This window comes from Bufo gargarizans, chromosome 4 (genome assembly GCF_014858855.1).
Source record: "Bufo gargarizans isolate SCDJY-AF-19 chromosome 4, ASM1485885v1, whole genome shotgun sequence".
Lineage (NCBI taxonomy): Eukaryota > Metazoa > Chordata > Amphibia > Anura > Bufonidae > Bufo > Bufo gargarizans.
In genome coordinates, this window is record NC_058083.1 from 98,306,058 (window position 1) to 98,326,260 (window position 20,203).

The 20,203-nt window shown below is 44.1% G+C and overlaps 1 protein-coding gene across 2 annotated transcripts in view; it reads right to left on the bottom strand.

The window, feature by feature from the left end:
* Window positions 1-20,203, bottom strand: part of RASA2 (RAS p21 protein activator 2) — a 139,296-nt gene that overhangs the window by 53,701 nt on the left and 65,392 nt on the right. For both annotated transcript variants that reach the window (XM_044289832.1, XM_044289833.1), the window contains 4 exons: window positions 13,988-14,061; window positions 10,951-11,034; window positions 9,510-9,582; window positions 7,543-7,619 (listed from right to left, as the gene is read on the bottom strand). In XM_044289832.1, coding sequence (XP_044145767.1) covers window positions 7,543-7,619; window positions 9,510-9,582; window positions 10,951-11,034; window positions 13,988-14,061 — 308 coding nt within the window. The remainder of the gene's footprint in view (window positions 1-7,542; window positions 7,620-9,509; window positions 9,583-10,950; window positions 11,035-13,987; window positions 14,062-20,203) is intronic.

Here is a 20,203-nt window from a genome sequence, read left to right on the forward strand (position 1 = left end):
TTCGGGGCTCCGCTTGCGAGTTCCGTTTGAAGGCTCTCATAAGCGGCCCCAAACTGATTTTTATTTATTTATTTTTGTTCATGGTAATGCAAACAGATCCGTTCTGAACGGATCTAAGCGTTTGCATTATTGGTGCGGATCCGTCGGTGCCGATATCAGACGGATCCACACCTAAACGCAGGTGTGAAAGTAGCCTAAAATGAGCACTTGGGGTAAAAACTTGAACCGGTAGATCACAAAAGTATGACATCTACATGTGCTCCTTTAATTGATAAAGTATACAACTTCTTTAAAAGTAAATTTCCACCTTTAAATATTTGGCTTTAAAGGTCCAAAATTCTGTTCTGATTTAAGTTCTTAAAAGGGGTTGTCCCACAAAAAATATTACCGTTTTCAAACCAAAACCTGGAGCTGAATACTTTTGCACGTAAAACATTTATTATAGCTATATTTAATGAAATCTCTGTATAGCACCGCCTGCCCTTTTTCTAATTTCTCTGTTCTTCTCACTAAGACGGAAGCACATGCTTATTTCCCTTCTTCACCTGCCACTAGCTGCAGCAGAAAGGACATGCCCCCTGAGCTGACAGCTTAAAATAAGGGCTCATTCACACGACCATGGTTTGGTTCCGCATCCGAGCCGCATTTTTTGCGGCTCAAGTGCGGACCCATTAACTAATGCCTTGGAATTGGGGCCTTCAATGGGGCCACAAATGATGCGGATAGCACTCTGTGTGCTGTCCGCATCTGTTGCTCCGTTCCGTGGCCCCGCAAAAATTATAGATCATGTCCTATTCTTGTCCGTTTTGCGGACAAGAATACGCATTTCTATAAAGGGCCGCCCGTTGAGAAAGGCACACGGGCGGCATCCGTGTTTTGCGGTCCGCAAAACACGGCACGTTCGTGTGAACAAGCCCTAAATCTAGCAAAACAACTGGAGCAATGAATGTGGAGAGCTCTGGATCCATGTGGGGTACAGGCCTGCCTGCGGCCACCACTAGGGGGGGGTAGCTCAGGAGCTTACTGCATACAGACTTATTATTAAGTTCAATGTATAACAGTATGGAGACAGCTCTTACGCTCCCCTCTAGTGGCGGCTGCAGGTAGCGAGAATATTTAAATCTGTGTCTCTGCAGGAGGTTTGGAGTACTGTATGAAAAAAAGCTCTGGATGCCATCAAGACAATACTTTAAAAAAATAGCACATTAAATTAGCATTTTAAACCTACGTAGATATTTAAAACATAGCATAAATTAGCATTCGAGGGTGATCATTCACTTTAAATGGAATTCCTAGTAAAAACAGGAATTTCCTATTGCAAAAATTCATTCGGGAGTCTCACAATCTCCCTAAAAAAATAGAATTTTGCCCTGCTGTTTAGGATGGAGCAGCCTGAAAGTATTAGCAACACAGCTTGTGGTTCATGTTTGATACATCCAGATATCCAAAAGAATGTGGTGGTCTACATATGTCACCCACATGCAGATGGAGTGCTGGCATAGCCCCATGGTACACACATGGGGGGGAAGATGGCTGTCATTCATATGTTTAATTTTAATGCTCTTCTGCAGTGGTTATGGACCAGCAGGTCACCTAATGTTCACCACACAACAGAAAGCAATACATAAAAAGCATCATTATTTCATTATAAGAAAACATCATCATCATCTAAGAAGGTTATTACCATCTTTAGATATGTCACCCCTTTATGACTGGTTGGTGTCCAAACCTCTGGGACGCCCACCGATCCCAAGAATGAAGGAGATGCATCCCTGCATCGGGGAAACAATCCTGGGTGGGTGGCAGCGGAAATCTTCTCTGATACCATGAGCCACTGGCAGTATCACATCACCATGTGGCTCGGGTACATAGATGACATTTTCGTGTTGTGGTTTGGCTCGCAGGAGGACAGTTCGTAGCTGAAATTAATCACAACAATCTAGGGCTAAAATTCAGAAGCGAGTCTGATGCACACCAACTGGTGTTATTAGATGTACTCATTAAAGGGCATCCGTCAGTAAATTTGTACCTATGACACCGGCTGACCTGTTACATGTGCACTTGGCAGCTGAAGACATCTGTGTTGGTCCCATGTTCATATGTGCCCGCATTGCTGAGAAAAATGATGTTTTAATATATGCAAATGGACCTCTAGGAGCAATGGGGACGTTGCAGTTGCACCTAGAGGCTCTGCTTTCTCTGCAAAATTTATGCCCTCTGCACTTTGATTGAGAGGGCCAGGCAGTGAAAATGTCATCACGCTTGGTCCTGTCAATCAAAGTGCAGCGGGGGCAGCAGTTGCAGAGAGAGCAGAGCTTCTATATGTAATGACAACGACCTCGTTGCCCCTAGAAGCTCATTTGCATATATTAAAACATCATTTTTCCTAGCAATACAGGCACATCTGAACATGGGACCAACGCAGATGCCTTCAGCAGCCAAACAGTCTTTTTCATAGGTACAAATCTGCTGACAGATGCCCTTTAAGAGAGGCCGAGATGGAATAACTGAGACAGAAGTCTTCTGCAAAAGCACTGTGACAAATAGTCTCCTTAAACGAGATAGTGGCCATCCCTATAACCTCAAGGAGGGAATACTCAAAGAGCATCTGCATTCAGCTAATGATCCAACACATTGCTTTTTAGCGAGGGCATATCCAGATTGTATCCTGAAAGGAGGCTTTACGCAGGTTCTTGGGCGTAGCTCACTGACTGCAGACACCTTAGGAAAGGCTTTACCCTGGGTTCACACCTGAGCGTTTCTGAGACGCGCGTATTTGTCGCGCGTTTTTTGCAATAGTAAACGCGCGTTTGACGCGCGTTTGTGTGATTGACTGCAGTGTTGTCCAATGAGTCTATGGGCCAAAACGCATGACAAACGCCCCAAAAAAAACGCTCAAGTGTGAACCAGGGCCATAGGGAAGCATTGGTTTTCACGTGTTAAGCGTTTTACAGCGCGTTTGAACGCGCTGTAAAACGCTCAGGTGTGAACTTAGGGTTAACGTGCAGGGCATCACAGCCCGTGTAGGATTAAATTCCAGCACAGGATCTAAGGGTCACTCTTTTCAGGGCGAGTGCTCCATCGATTATCCGGCGTAGATTTTAGTTCCATATGCTTTCCCAGCCAGTTCACAAGGCATTATAGGAGCCCTCTATAGGGCCCCTGATCCGATCCCACAGAACAATACAATAGTTCATCCCACTGAATGCAGACAGCTACCTGGCTCTGAAGAGTGCCAAACTTTTTATTAATTATAACTCCTAATAAACGGGTCATCCCATCCCTAAAATGCTTCTGACGTTCACACAGCCGCCGCTACATCTCCCCGTCGCCTGGATGATGGGGGGTTCAGCCAATAGCAGGCCGCGATGGGGACGAGCCTCCCTAGCATTGTGGGGAGGATACGGAGGCTCGTTCCCATTCGCGGCCTGCTATTGACTGCTCCCCCCGTCACCGGACATTTTCATTCGCACGGCGGCCGTGTGGGCGTCAAAAGCGGGTGACAGAAACGAGGCAAGTACAATGTGTGTGAGGAGCTCAGTCATATGGAGGGGGGGGGGGGGGGGGGGGGGGGGGGGCATTTTAGGGGTTGGATAACCCCTTTAATGTAGGAAACTAAATTACAATATCATATAGTACATGACAATCTCTTTCTAACAAAGCTAGAGCCAGCCCTGTACCTCGCATGGATCCAGAGATCTCCTCATTTGTTGTTTTCTTCGGGCTGGCTGCTTAAGGGGGCATGTCCTTTCTACATCAGCTGTGTCAGTTGAAGGATGGAACTAAGCATGTGTTTCCATCTCAGTGAGCAGGACAGAGAAATTAGAAAAAGAGCAAACAGCAGGTGGCGCTATACATATACATTTTATTGAGTAGCTCACTGGCTATACTACATTTTTTATTACATGCATTTACAAAAGTATTCAGATCCAGGTGCTGGTTTGAAAAATGTAGAATATTTTTCGTTGGACAACCCCTTTAAATAAAATGTATGTTTCAGTTAACATGACAACACCCTCTTTGCTCTCTAGCTTATTTGGACAATCCTGCAGGTCTGAGTCAGTGCTACGGCCTCTTTATTTTTAAGATCCGTGGGGGTCCTAGAGGTCAGACCACCACGATCTCATGTCTTATCCTAGCGCTATGCCATCACTTTATGAGACAGGACTATCCTTTTAATTCTCACTATGTATCTGTTGGTACACAGCATAGCTCTCTGTACGTAGAGAGCATGCCGACTTCCAGTGAAATAAAATGGCAGTATAGAGAAAATACTGATGAGTAATGCACACAGGAAATCAAGCTCTTGCAAGGTACTGCTAATGAAGCAAAGCAATCGAGTGTGAAGGTCTTGTTTGGTGGAAATTAGCATGTGAAACAAAGGCTGCGTGTGACACGCGCCCACGCATCCCTCCGAAAAGCAGTTGCTCAATAGAAGAAGTGGGGCCTGTGATCAGGTTACAAAGCAGTTTCTGCTCTGAAAACTGACTGGCAATAATATTCAGTCAAAACAGCCTTATCATGTACTGCCGGCTAGTCAAATATCCCGACGAGCAGGAACTGAGAATCTGGAAAAGATGATCTAGTGTGAGGATACGCATCGGAAGCTCTGCTTGGCAGGAGAACAATAAAACGCAGAATGACAACGTTATACACACAAAACACATGCATTACCGGTACTAAACAGTTAAATGTAAAACCGCAGAAGGGAACAAACAGGCCCTGGGCTTAGGCTCAATTTACATGCGTACTGTTGAGCTACAGGCTAAAAAAGTCTCCCGATATTTGGGTATTGAAAAGCACAGTTTAGTGCACTTTTCAATGCAACTGTATGCAAAAAATACACACAGAATCTGTCAGCAGTTCTGTTGATGCAAAACTGCTGACTGACAAGTTGGGGGGGTCATACAAACCTCTGTCACTGCTTTTAATCAATGGGGTACTGTAAAAATGAGCTTTAAATGCTCGGGGGGGGGGGGGGTTACGAGCTTCAGGCTCAGTGTATGAGCCCCTCCACATCCCCTCCCCCCTGCAGTCAGTGACAGGTGTAGTGAGTTCCTGGGAGGACGCTACCACCAAGGGGACGGGCTCTGTAACGGCTCATACATGGAGCCTGAAGCCCTGCAGCTTGCTGACCCTCCCCTCCCTGCACTTGCAGGAGAGGCACCTGCGACAATCAAGGTTGATTTTCACACCACTCCATTGATTAAAAGCAAAAACAGTGGTATATATCCCCTCCTGCCCCCAGCCACTACCTAGGTCTCCGTCAGTGGTGTCCACACCCGGCATAGGCAGCTGAACAGGCATACAGTTGAACACACCTATCTATGTATTTGGTGGAATAGATTCTAAATGTTTTTAAAACAATCAGTTTTTCTTATATTTCTTTAAAAACTAATAAAAATGAAAAGAATAAAAAAAACTTCTAGGACATGACTTTTAAAGGGTTTTTCTCATCACATACATTGGTATGCAAGTCAAATAGATGCAGTTCCAAACTCTGGGACTCAATCCTTTCTCCAGAACAGCCCTCCCCCCCCCAAAGTGAGGGCGCGCTCAGCTATTTTTGGATGTCCCACAGAAGTGAATGGAAAGTTCACCGTGCAGACGGTTACCTCGCCATTCATCGCTATAGGACTTCCAGAAATAGCCAAGCTGGCTTTCGGCTATTGGGGGATTCCCACAGGAGTGAATGGAGTGTGGCCACACTTGCACGGTCTTCTCTCCTTCATGTTGGGTGCGGCCCATTCTGGAGATAGGTGCAGGTAGCACCTGTGGAACTCACTCCCATCTCACATTGGTGGCATAACCTAGCGATATGTCACCAATGTCTGAGATGGGACAACTTCTTTAAGCCATACAGTTGCCTTTTCCTACGATTTAGTTTCCAGGGTAAGTATCCCTAGTGTGAAAAATATTAAACCAATTAAGGCAGAAACACGCAATAAAACCGCAGACACATGCTGCTTACCATCCCAAGACTTGACTGTGACGGGGACAAAAAGACTGAGGTAAGAATCCAGCATTTAGAAGAGGAAATCAGTACAAATAATGTGACGAGACATCCAAACATTATAATCAGAAGACATTAAAGTGGTTATTCAACCCCTATAACGAGCCCCCCCAATGCACCATCATATACAATATACTTACCAGCCTTCCGGCACCTACGTCATTCCAGATCCCTGCACAGACGCCACTGCATCTTCCCGTCGCTCGGATCAAAACATTGAGGGGGAGCAGCCAATAGCAGGCCATGGCGGGGACGAGCCTTCCCAGCGTCACCAGGGATGATAGGGAGGCTTGTAAGTAAGTATATTGTATATGAGGAGCCCAGGTATTGGGAGGGTCATTATAGGCCTTGGTTGGATTAATTGGTAGCATCCAGATAGCAATGTTCGCATGGCCAAAATACACATCAGAAAAATCCAAAGTGTATTTCAGGTGGAATCCACGGCAGAAATCCAGGCTGACCTTTGAATTTCATATCCACCGCAGGCTTCAGCTGTGACCTAGAAGAGGACAGTGAGGGATCTCTGGAACATGGTAATCCCGGCTAATAAAACTCTAGGGCTCGTACAGTTCATTTCCGTAACTGAGAGCAACAGGATCAATTTGAAGTTTGGGAAATCCCAATGAGGTTTTGTTTGGAACATTATCCTATGTTCTGCACCCATGAGGATCCCCTACAGCTGGTGACCTATAGTTCATGTGTTTTCTGCTGCTAGACTCCATATTCCAATGTCACAACATCTCAAACAATGATAAATATCATATTGTACCACTTTGTTAACAAAAAATACATTTTACTCTTCGTGAAAGAAAAAAAAGCCTTGACTTTAGGTTCAAACAGTCCTTTCACAACTCTTTTGAAATCAGTGAACTCAGAAATTTTTAAATCAGTGGTTCTCTGGATGCTGAGACCCCTCGAATAAGCAGAAGTGCTCAGCAAAGTGGCGGCTGTGATCAACTAACAGGAAACAGTCTGTGGCATTCTGATCTGCACGTGCCGATGCAGGATCAGGATCCCACTCCTTATAATACAGAACTCAGCACAATACAGTCTTGAACAGTGATCTACGCATAAATGGTCCTATCTGGAGGACCTTCGTCAAGCACTGATTGCTGTGTGAAGATAGCAAGATGGTAACTGAGGCGGCATTCCTTTCTTCCAGTGCTCCATACCAACTGTAGTTGTCTGCGTATCTTCCTCTCTTCCCATGACAATCAGTGTTTGATAACGGTCTTCCAGACTGAAACGTCACGTGTGATCAGCTCTCCTCCTTAGCTGGAGATGGGCTCATAAATGTCTACAATCCAGTTTGTGTCATCAGTAGGGGCGCCTAGATCCCATGACTCAAACGTATGACATGTCATAATGATGACAAAAGTGGACAGTTGGCCGTTCCTGCAAAAAGTTAGTAATAAAACAAGACGCTTACAAGTAGAGGGATCTATTCTAAAACAACGCAGCTTTCTGATCCTGAAACAGGATGTCGATACAGATTTGGTGTAAGAGTACAGAAAACGTGGATTACAAACCTTACTTCAAGTTTCTCAATATCTTCTTCCTCTACTTGAAACTGGGACTTCTTAGTGTAGCTGCTTGACCTTGTCACCTACCAAAACATTGCTCTGTTAGAACTGTGAATAGTACATAAAGGGCGTCCACTAATCCAGTGTCTGAGGAACACAAAACTGACCTCCCTCCATAGCATAAACCAGGAAAGATGAGAAAGGAAGCGGCTGAGTTTGTAAGCTTTGATCCTACTCAATACATTTTGTGAATCATGCTTATACAGGTCCTTCTCAAAAGATTAGCATATTGTGATAAAGTTCATTATTTTCTGTAATGTACTGATAAACATTAGACTTTCATATATTTTAGATTCATTACACACAACTGAAGTAGTTTTAAGCCTTTTATTGTTTTAATATTGATGATTTTGGCATACAGCTCATGAAAACCCCAAATTCCTATCTAAAAAAATTAGCATATTTCATCCGACCAATAAAAGAAAAGTGTTTTTAATACAAAAAAAGTCAACCTTCAAATAATTATGTTCAGTTATGCACTCAATACTTGGTCGGGAATCCTTTTGCAGAAATGACTGCTTCAATGCGGCGTGGCATGGAGGCAATCAGCCTGTGGCACTGCTGAGGTGTTATGGAGGCCCAGGATGCTTCGATAGCGGCCTTAAGCTCATCTAGAGTGTTGGGTCTTGCGTCTCTCAACTTTCTCTTCCCAATATCCCACAGATTCTCTATGGGGTTCAGGTCAGGAGAGTTGGCAGGCCAATTGAGCACAGTAATACCATGGTCAGTAAACCATTTACCAGTGGTTTTGGCACTGTGAGCAGGTGCCAGGTCGTGCTGAAAAATGAAATCTTCATCTCCATAAAGCTTTTCAGCAGATGGAAGCATGAAGTGCTCCAAAATCTCCTGATGGCTAGCTGCATTGACCCTGCCCTTGATAAAACACAGTGGACCAACACCAGCAGCTGACATGGCACCCCAGACCATCACTGAGTGTGGGTACTTGACACTGGACTTCAGGCATTTTGGCATTTCCCTCTCTCCAGTCTTCCTCCAGACTCTGGCACCTTGATTTCCGAATGACATGCAACAGTCCAGTGCTGCTTCTCTGTAGCCCAGGTCAGGCGCTTCTGCCGCTGTTTCTGGTTCAAAAGTGGCTTGACCTGGGGAATGCGGCACCTGTAGCCCATTTCCTGCACACGCCTGTACACGGTGGCTCTGGATGTTTCTACTCCAGACTCAGTCCACTGCTTCCGCAGGTCCCCCAAGGTCTGGAATCGGTCCTTCTCCACAATCTTCCTCAGGGTCCGGTCACCTCTTCTCGTTGTGCAGCGTTTTCTGCCACACTTTTTTCTTCCCACAGACTTCCCACTGAGGTGCCTTGATACAGCACTCTGGGAACAGCCTATTCGTTCAGAAATTTCTTTCTGTGTCTTACCCTCTTGCTTGAGGGTGTCAATGATTGCCTTCTGGACAGCAGTCAGGTCGGCAGTCTTACCCATGATTGCGGTTTTGAGTAATGAACCAGGCTGGGAGTTTTCAAAAGCCTCAGGAATCTTTTGCAGGTGTTTAGAGTTAATTAGTTGATTCAGATGATTAGGTTAATAGCTCGTTTAGAGAACCTTTTCATGATATGCTAATTTTTTGAGATAGGAAATTTGGGTTTTCATGAGCTGTATGCCAAAATCATCAATATTAAAACAATAAAAGGCTTGAACTACTTCAGTTGTGTGTAATGAATCTAAAATATATGAAAGTCTAATGTTTTTTATCAGTACATTACAGAAAATAATGAACTTTATCACAATATGCTAATTTTTTTTAGAAGGACCTGTATACAGTATCATTCAAATATGCCACAGAAGAGACTCATGAAGGACACAGATTATTAGCAAAAGGTCAAATACTAAAAAGAAAAATGACTCTTCTTTTACACAATGCAGTGAAGATAAAGAGAAAACCTCTTCATTCACCTCAAAGTAGAATTTTTCATTGAATTGTGGATTACTCGTTTTCTTCTTCACTTTGGTTTTCTTCTGGTCAATTCTGAAACAAAAGAAGAAGAGTAACAGCACGTCACAACGCAAACTAAAGAAACTCCATGAACAAGCTAAGGCTGCTTTCACACTAGCGTTCGTCGGTCCGCTCGTGAGCTCCGTTTGAAGGAGCTCACGAGCGGACCCGAACGCAGCCGTCCAGCCCTGATGCAGTCTGAATGGAGCGGATCCGCTCAGACTGCATCAGTCTGGCGGCGTTCAGCCTCCGCTCGCCTCCGCACGGACAGGCGGACAGCTGAACGCTGCTTGCAGCGTTCGGGTGTCCGCCTGGCCGTGCGGATCCGTTCAGACTTACAATGTAAGTCAATGGGAACGGATCCGCTTGAAGATGTCACCAATTGACTCAATCTTCAAGCGGATCCGTCCCCCATTGACTTTACATTGAAAGTCTGAACGGATCCGCGCAGGCTACTTGCGCACTTGCGAATTTTTTTAAAGTTATTAATGCAGACGGATCCGTACTGAACGGAGCCTCCGTCTGCATTAATATGAGCGGATCCGCCCGAACGCTAGTGTGAAAGTAGCCTAAGAGAAGCATTTGGTATTTCATTACTCTTATTTCCCAGGCTCAGGCCCGCAGATACTAGGGAAAGCAATGATCCTATCAGTATGTTTCTGAGGTGTGGGAAAACACCATGATGGTGTTGAAAACCCACACAAACATGGGGAGAACATGCAAACTTCAAACAGATATTGACCTTAGCAGGGGTGTATACTGATCTCATAGGGCCCCATAACAAAACTTAGTATAGGGCCCCCACATCCCACTCGGTTATGTGGAATTTACATAAGGTGTTTAGAATTTCTTAATGTATTTGCATTATTTGGAATAAATATACTGACAAATCTGCTTCTATTCACAAAGTATAATATAAAATTGGCTGCCCAAAGCCACCACTAGGGGGAGCTAAGTGCATAAGAATGCATGCACCATTCATTTCAATGGAAGCTGTAAAACTCTTTGCACTGTGCTCCCCCTAGTGGCAGCTGAAGTAAAATCTAATCTGGTAAAGCTACGTCAAGATGACAAGAGAAGCAGTTCATGTCAGCCCCCATTACTCTGGGCCCCATACCAGCCGATTGGTCTGCCTCTATGGAATGTACGCCATTGGCCTTTGTCTGGATTCAGACCCAGGAATACAGCTGCACACGTGTCTGTTCACACATGTCCATTCAGCACTGCCTATAGACACGCAGCACACGTTAAAATACAAGGGGTGAAAGAAGTCACAGTTTCATGCCATGTAAATGTCCCCAAATTATCACATTCTGCGACTTCTCAACACTGTTTCATACATCACCGCCCTAATATTATACATACTGAAAAATTCTAACCCATACATAGAAAAGTACTTACCGAGCTGGTCCAACAAGAGACACAGAAGCATATGGATCGCAGCTCTGCCCATTCACTAGAGGTAGCCCCTCACATTCTACAATACTACAAGAAAAGAAAAAAGCATGTTCATCTTATTTAGCGAGGAGTGAAATCAACCACTATGGGGTTTTCTGGGAGTTCAATACTGATGGCCTATCTTCACGATTGGTTGAGATCCAACTCCTGCCACCCCCGCCAATCAACTGTTCGTAGAGGTCGCAGCACTCCGGTGAGCGCTGCAGCCCCCTCACAGCATACACAGCATACAAGCTCAGCTCAGCACAGCATACCAAGCTCAGCACAGCACAGCATGCCAAGCTCAGCACAGCACAGCATGCCAAGCTCAGGGTATAGTGGCTGTGCTTGGTTTTGCATACCAAGTCTATTCACTTAAATGGTACTGAGCTGCAAATACTGCATGTGACCACTGAACGTGATGTCACAGGCCTAGGAAGAGGCCGCAGCGCTCCAGCCTTTCAAGAAGCTGATCACTGGGGGTGCCGAGGGTTGTACCTCCACCGATCAGATACTGATGATACGCCATGTGACCACTAAACGTGATGTCACAGGCCTAGGAAGAGGCCGCAGCGCTCCAGCCATTCAAGAAGCTGATCACTGGGGGTGCCGAGGGTTGGACCTCCACCAATAAGATACTGATGATGAGCCATGTGACCACTAAACGTGATGTCACAGGCCTAGGAAGAGGCCGCAGCGCTCCAGCCTTTCAAGAAGCTGATCACTGGAGGTGCCGAGGGTTGGACCTCCACCGATCAGATACTGATGATACGCCATGTGACCACTAAACGTGATGTCACAGGCCTAGGAAGAGGCCGCAGCGCTCCAGCCTTTCAAGCAGCTGATCACTGGGGGGTGCCGAGGGTTGGACCTCCACCGATCAGATACCGATGATACGCCATGTGACCACTAAACGTGATGTCACAGGCCTAGGAAGAGGCCGCAGCGCTCCAGCCTTTCAAGCAGCTGATCACTGGGGGTGCTGAGGGTTGGACCTCCACCGATCAGATACTAATGATCTATCCTGAGACTAGAGCAACAATACTGAACCTCCGAAAAACCCATTCAATGCAAACCTGCCCAATGATGTCCGCTGCCCTGTCTGAGCAGGACATGACAGAGGGACAGAAGCTCACCCCTGTGATATACAGATTTATAAAATGGGGAGCAGAATTTCTGAATAAAACACAGAACTAATCCTGGACTCCGAGTCCTGATAACCTAGCCCACACACAGTAACTGCCAGCTGTCAATCACAATGTGTGAGCAGGGGAATCAGGACTCCCACAATCTCCCCTAGGACTCTTGTTAGGAGATGCACTGCTTTTTACCTATGTATCACAGAGCTCAGCTTCTCATCACATCCTGTTCTGAGACAGGGCGGCAGAAATCTCCTGCCAGGTTCCCTTCATAGATTCAATTTTGTCCAGTCTTTACATAGATATTGAGTAGGGAAATTAAACGCATGTCAGTTTTTATAGAAAAATAATAATAACTATATATATATATTAAGATAAACCACAAAAACAAATAGACCAGTATAAATCCCAGTGCATTTAAAAAGGTTTGAAGCCTGACTACAGATTACAGCTCAGTCCCAATGTGATTCTAATTCCAAATGAAACACTTACATTAATATATAATGTAAGGCCTCATTCACACATACAGGGATTTTCACGGATCACAGTCCGTGAAAACCCATCTTGCTGAGTGCACGGCGTCATTGGTTGCTAGATCATACGAGTGTATTACTGTACAGAGGCGGCGGCGCAAAGCGCACGGCGTCATAGCAACCAATGACGTCTTAATGACGCCTTGCGCTCGTGCACTCAGCAGGACAGGTTTTCACGGACCGTGGTCCGTGAAAATCCACGTATGTGTGAATGAGGCCTAACACTGTGTTGTGGAATAATCCCTTTAAAAGGGGTATTCCGATTTTATAAAATTACCTCAGGATAGGTCATCAATTTCAGATCGGTAGGAGTCCGACTCTTGGCACCCCTCTCAATCTGAGGTCGTGGCTCTCAAGTCAGTGCTGCGTCCTCTTCAATGTCTACCTGCATGCAGTCTACACTGTGGCACCAGTGCGGTGTAATTACAGCTGTGTGTCCCATAGAAGTGAATGGCGGCGGAGTTCGTACCCTGCACCACTACAATGCACTGTTGATGGCGTGCAGGTCAACAACAAACAGGACGCAGCACTCACACTAGACACACGGCCCTTTCAAACAGCTGATCGGCAGCTGATCAGACCCCCACCGATCTGAAACGGATGACCTGTCCTGAGCATGGGTCATCAATTTCATGAAAATGGAATACCCCTTTAAGGCTCTGTTCACACTGGTGTCATGGCTTACTTACATACAGATGTGAACTGATATGAATTGACCCATCGACTGCGCCATCATGTAATAATCGATGGAACTACTGAAGGAGGATCTAAATGCCAGTGTGAAAAGACATCTGAAAAGGGCATTTTTTGGAAGCTTATAAAACCATAGCATAACTGCCCCCCTGAACTGCCCCAAGAGGTGCGAATCAGGGTAGCAGCAAGCAATATTAATGACCTGTATAATGAGGGCAGGTTTCTAGTCCGGGCTACCAAAACTGTGCCATATACCCTTTTTTAGCTTTGTTGAGAGGGGGTAGGAGTGTATGCAGAAAGCCCCTGATTGCCCCTCAGGAGGCTTTTTATCCTCCATGACTTACAAATTATTGAGGAATCTGTCAAGGGGTTTATTGAAGGAAAACAGTAGGGCAGTGGTAATCTATGAGACAGCTTGCATAGGGTTTATAAAGCCGGTGAATTCATGGCATCATCTGTAGGCCTGGCAGACGAGGTTAACAGTAATTTGTATTTATTCAAAGCCTCCGTGCAGCCGCCTACGCTTCCTCTCTGTGCGAGTTACGGAAAAAAGGAAGTGTCCTGGTGGCTTTTCTGAGATTGTCATACTGACCACCGTGCATTGCACATGTTCAATATCCTCCCGGATATACTTACTGTACCATAAGCTGCTGCACGGATCCATTGTCAGTAATCAGCTCATTTAGCTTCAGCTCCAGGTGGACCTTTCCCTGTCAGACGGAACAATTACACGTTAGGCGGAGAACGCCGAAAGCTCACGAGTCACATTAAAAAGACACATTATGGGGAGAAGGACAATGCATTCATGTGAACAGATCTAGGTCATGACCACGCAGATTGCCAATGGGGGGGTATAACCTGCATGCAGATTGTGCAGCACACTTCAAGCCTCTGCCCTGCAATGGTGACACAGCATGGTTTCTGCAGAACATCTAACATTGGTTCCCAGGTTTTTATTACATATTGAAGGCAGAAACCACATTTAAACAAAAAAAAAAAAACACAACAACAACATAGATGAACCTGGCCCGGACGTCTCTGCTATGCAGATGAACAATGACATGGGCACGAGTTTGGATCTTTGGATACATTCACAATGGGCCCTAATGCTGTGATAAAAAGCACCATGATTGATACCAAAAAATAAAAGAAAAAAAGCCTGCAAAAACTGCAATTACTCCCTTGAGACCGGATCTAATTTTAAATAAATACATGTTTTTTCTGTACTTTTTGCAGCGCAGTAATGCTGCAGCTCTGATAATGTACAATTAAGAGACTGATGAAAGAATCTCTTGTCTAAACTGATATGGCCCTACGTACGATGATGGAATTTCCACTTGACAGCAGTTAGGATTCCATCAAGCGTTTCTAAGGACCAGCGGCAGTCTTTTGTCGTCTCTTCTGTGAGCACTGCTTTTCTACAAACCAACAGCTCCAGCTTCTTAGAATAGCCTTTAACTCTACAGCCAGGATCGGAAGTCGCTCCAATCCCAACTGTTCAAACTTTGATTGCAGCCCATTATCAAAGGAGAATTCTCCCTTGGATTGGGTCCCAGTGAACTGATTGGAGGCTGGGTGAGCCCTCAGCAGTCAGTCCTAGAGACCTAGAAAGGACTGTAAATGCAGTAATTCTGCTGTTAGGGCGCCCTACTGTTGCCCTAACCACAGCCTGTGCCATATACAGGAGAATGCTAATGCATTGTAAGTATGCAATTATTTTGTAAGACAGTAATTACTTAATGGCATTAGAAACGTTCAAATTAAAAAAGCTTGTAATAAAATAATAAATAAGCAATTATTTTCCATAAAATAAAATGTTATTGCTCATACTTGCATAGGGGGAAAACAAAATATACACTTATCAGGTAGCCAGATGACCAAAACAACCCGAACAAAGCGTTTTTCTTTTCTGGTATTGAGTTCAGTCACAGGGGCTCAATACCAGAAAAAACGGTTTTATCCTAATGCATTCTGAATGGAGAGCATTCCGTTGAGTATGCATCAGGAGGAATCAGTTCAGTCCCTCTTACGTTTTTTTTGCAAGAGAAAATAGCGCATTGATTTCCATTGAAATGTATTAGTGCCGCATTGACGGATCCGTTCTTCCGGCCCACGCATGCGAAGACCTTTAAATCTGAAAAGAAAAAAATAAATACCGGATCTTTTTTTCCAGATGACACCGGAGAGATGGATCCGGTATTTCAATGCATTTGTCAGATGGATCCGTATCCGGATCTGTCTGACAAATGCCATCAGTTTGCGTCCAGATTACCAGATCCGGCAGGCAGTTCCAGCGACGGAACTGCCTGCCGGAATCTTCTGCCGCAAGTGGGAAAGTACCTTTAACAGGTCAGTGTGAATTGTGTACAGCATAAACAATATAGTAAAAAAAGCAACACCAATAATTGATTTAAAAATATATATATTTGCAGAGAGGCAGAAAATACGCCGCTAACCACAGAAAACTCATACATCGCTCAACCCAGTCCAAACAATTACCCATGCCCCCCCACCCCCCCACCCCCCACCCAACACAGTGACTCCAACAGCAGTGGTTTTAAGTTTTGGCCATGTTTGGTAAAAATGCTGCCGATCTTCTACAGCGGAACTGTGTGTGTAAAACCCGCAGCATTTACAGTATCTGCAAAATGCATTAAAAAAATCTCATCCACAGGTGCGGAAAGCTTCAGCAATGAAATCTGCACATCAGCAGCACATTAGACAACCTCAACACTGGTGTAGTCAAAAGCAGAGACTACAGAATGGACTATACCTGAAATACTCCATGTTGTGGCTGTATCCCACATATCATGCGCATCCCCAGCTCTTCAACACTTTACATATCTGGCACTAACCTTAAAAACATTATGCTATAATAACTTAGAGGCGAAAAACAAGAGTCAACCCAGGATCAAAAGCTATGCAAGCCGGGCATAACAAATGCCATGAAAACAAAATTCATAGCAAAAACACAAAATAGGCAATAGTAATTCGGAGAATTGTGCTTGTGATTTTGTGGAGTATTTTTAGGCCACATGTGAACTTGCCCCAAGTGAAATATTTTATATCTCTCTTACACTTTAAAGTTGTGATACATTAACTGCACATCTCAGATACAGGTTATGAGTCCAACCATGTGTCTAATTCATTTTATCACAATTCAGTGATATAAAAATACCGGTTTTTCAACAATTGTGCTACCAATGCAATGTCTATTAATCGTATTAGGCCTCAGACACACGACTGTATCCATTTTGCAGTTCGCAAACCTCAGATATCGACCATGTGCATGCTGCAATTTTCTCACGTCCTTCACTAGAATTGCTTATTCTCATCCATAAAACAGATAAGAATAGGACGTGTTCTATCATTTCTATAACGGCCCCACAGATGCAGACAGCACACGGATGACATATAGAACTAAATGAGTCCATGTAGGGCTGGGCTGATGATTTAAAAAAAAAAAAAAAACGACCATCAGCCTTATTAACTAACGGCACTTTGCGTATGTCTTTTTGTTCGGTTTTTGTGATGTCATATGGGGGCCGGGCGGCCGCGTTTCCTCTAAACTGCACGGTCAAGAAGTGCACAGTGGAAAAGGAGGGAGAGGGTCCCTCCCTCTCCCGGCCACTGCCGCCAAAAAAAAAGCCCAGTGGCCCGATCCACTTGTTACTGGTCACATGGTGATGACATCATAAAAGGTGCTTTAACTTTTCAGCATCCAGGAAGATCTTGCTGAAGGTGGTTTCCTGCAGTTTTACAGGTATATACTTTATGCTGGGTATCTGTATTAATGCGAGGCGCATGGTTTTATAACATTAGTACCTCCATGTGCCTCATATTAATAGCAAGTGACCCCATCATGTCCTTATATAATGGGCTACATGGTGTCACTATTAAATTGAGGCACATGGAGGTTTTAAATTAACTGTGCCTCCAATTAACGCATAATGCCGTACATATATGACATTATGAGCAGGGAATTGTATGGAGTAGGCTGTCAGAATGTGTCTGCATCCCATTCACCCTCATACATCTCTATTAGGGTGAATGAGACAAGGGATCAAAAGATCCCAGGTTCTAAGTTATTAAGTTTAAAAAAAAAAAAAAAAAAAAAAAAATATATAATAATAATAATAATAATAATAATAATAATAAAAAATTATAATAATAATAAGAATATTAAAAGTTAAAATCACCCCCCTTTCCCAATTTTACATATAAATAACAAACAAAAAAAATTATAAACATATTAAGCATCGCCATGTCCAAAAATGTCTGAACTATTAAAATATTTTTAAAAATGTTCCTGTGCAGTGAATGATAAAAACACGCAATTCAACATTTTTTTAGTCACCTAGTCCTTCTAAAAAAGTTGAACAACTGATCAGAAAGTCGTATGTACCCTAAAAATGGTACCAATAAAAACTTTTGTTTGTCCTGCAAAAAGCAAGCCCTCATACAGCTCTGCTGAACAAAAATAATAAAGTTATGGCTGTCAGTAAATGGAGATGCAAAGAAAAATCCCCAACTGAGAAAAATAAAATAAAAAGTGCTTTTTTTATTTTCAAGAGAGCACAGAACTAAAAATATGATCACAACGATTGGTGGGGTATGACACCCCATGCTAAGCCACGCTCGAGTCATGCCCCCAAGCCACACCCTCAAATAATCGTTCAATAATCAAAATCGAGGTTACATGTTCAATTAATCGCGATTTTCATTTTTGTTCTAATTACCCAGCCCTATATCCATGTCCAATTCCTGTCCGACCAAAACTACAGCCATGTGCCTTAGCCTCAGACAACCCTTTTTCAAGTTTCCTACTTGGGTGGGCGAAAGTAACGGCAATGCCCCCATCCCCTCTGGAGACCCCCCCCCCTCTGTTAGCTACAGTTGAGGTCTGCTACAGATTTATATATAGTTTTATGGGAAAAGATTCAGTAAAACTTGTAGATTATCCATTTACATTCCTGCTCATTCTGGGCTTTAAAGTCCAGGAGGCGGTCCTATTGCTGATTGACAGCCTTCCCTCTAGGACTCTGTATACAGAGAGAGCTGTCAATCACTGATAAGACCTCCACCTGGACTTCAAAGCCCAGAATGAGAAGAAATGTAAAATGTATAAATTAAAAGTTTTACTGAATGTTTTCCAATAAAACTATACATCAGTCTGCTCTGCTCCTCCTGCTCTATAAGTTGCTGCCTGTAGTTTACATTGCACTTTCATGGCTCCTTTTGAAGACTATGAACACCTTCACTGGCAATTTTTTTTTACAACTGCTTTTTACTCATTTTGGACAAAAAAATAATTTACCAAATTGGTCTTAATTAAATAAAGATTTTACAGTTTGTGTCCTACAGGGTTAAGTTGCAGTATACCGTGCTTTCAGTTTCACATGGTGCCATCAGGTTGCTGATCTGATTTCTTGATGTAGAATCCTTATCTCTGAACTCCTGACAGCTCCTCAACACCCATTATAGGTAAATTGTTATCGAACCGATGACCATGGATCAAATGATTGTTTTTGAGTTGTCATACTCTTTACAAAATGCCCCTGCAGGTGTTCAAAGAGGTATCCAACCTATATAATGACCCCCTCTCCCCCAATGCCCAGGCCCCTCGTATACACTATACTTACCTGAATACCCCTTTTTTTTTTATCAAATACTTTTTATTAACAAATAAATTACAAACAAGAAAAAAAAAAAAAAAAAGAAGAATCCTTCAGAAGGTATCGGGTTGGGTAAATACAGTCCAGTTGGTCATTCAAACAGTTATCAAGACATTTACATAAATGGCAACCAGCTTTCAATAATAAAGGCACATTATACAGATGTGCTACAAAAAAAAAAAAAGCATTGAATAATCCACCCCCCCTCCAGCGATGGGACAGGCACGCTACCACTAATATAGGTGATTAGTAAACACAGGTTACACAGAATTAAATTTAGAGCCCAAAGCCAGTAATGGGCAACATCACAAACCCTCAACAAGCCCACTCAACATAGAACAGATACACCTATACAAAGAAGCTGAGTCTAAGAAGGCTCCAAATAAATAATGAACTTTATTTAAATATATATAAGGCCTCTTTCACACTTGCGTTGTCCGGATCCGGCGTGTACTCCACTTGCCGGAATTACACGCCGGATCCGGAAAAACGCAAGGGAACTGAAAGCATTTGATCCGTCTTCAAAATGCGTTCAGTGTTACTATGGCAGCCAGGCCGCTATTAAAGTCCTGGTTGCCATTGTAGTAGTGGGGAGCGGGGGAGCGGTATACTTACAGTCCGTGCCGCTCCCGGGGCGCTCCAGAATGACATCAGAGCGCCCCATGCGCATGGATGACGTGCCATGCGATCACGTCATCCATGCGCGTGGGGCGCCCTGACGTCACTCTGAAGCGCCCCGGGAGCCGCACGGATGGCAAGTATACTGCTCCCCCGCTCCCCACTACACTTTACCATGGCTGCCAGGACTTTAGCATCCCGGCAGCCATGGTAACCATTCAGAAAAAGCTAAACGTTGGATCCGGCAATGTGCCGAAACGACGTTTAGCTTAAGGCCGGATCCGGATCAATGCCTTTCAATGGGCATTAATTCCGGATCCGGCCTTGCGGCAAGTGTTCAGGATTTTTGGCCGGAGCAAAAAGCGCAGCATGCTGCGGTATTTTCTCCGGCCAAAAAACGTTCCGGTCCGGAACTGAAGACATCCTGATGCATCCTGAACGGATTTCTCTCCATTCAGAACGCATTAGGATAAAACTGATCAGGATTCTTCCGGCATAGAGCCCCGACGACGGAACTCTATGCCGGAAGAAAAGAACGCAGGTGTGAAAGAGCCCTTAA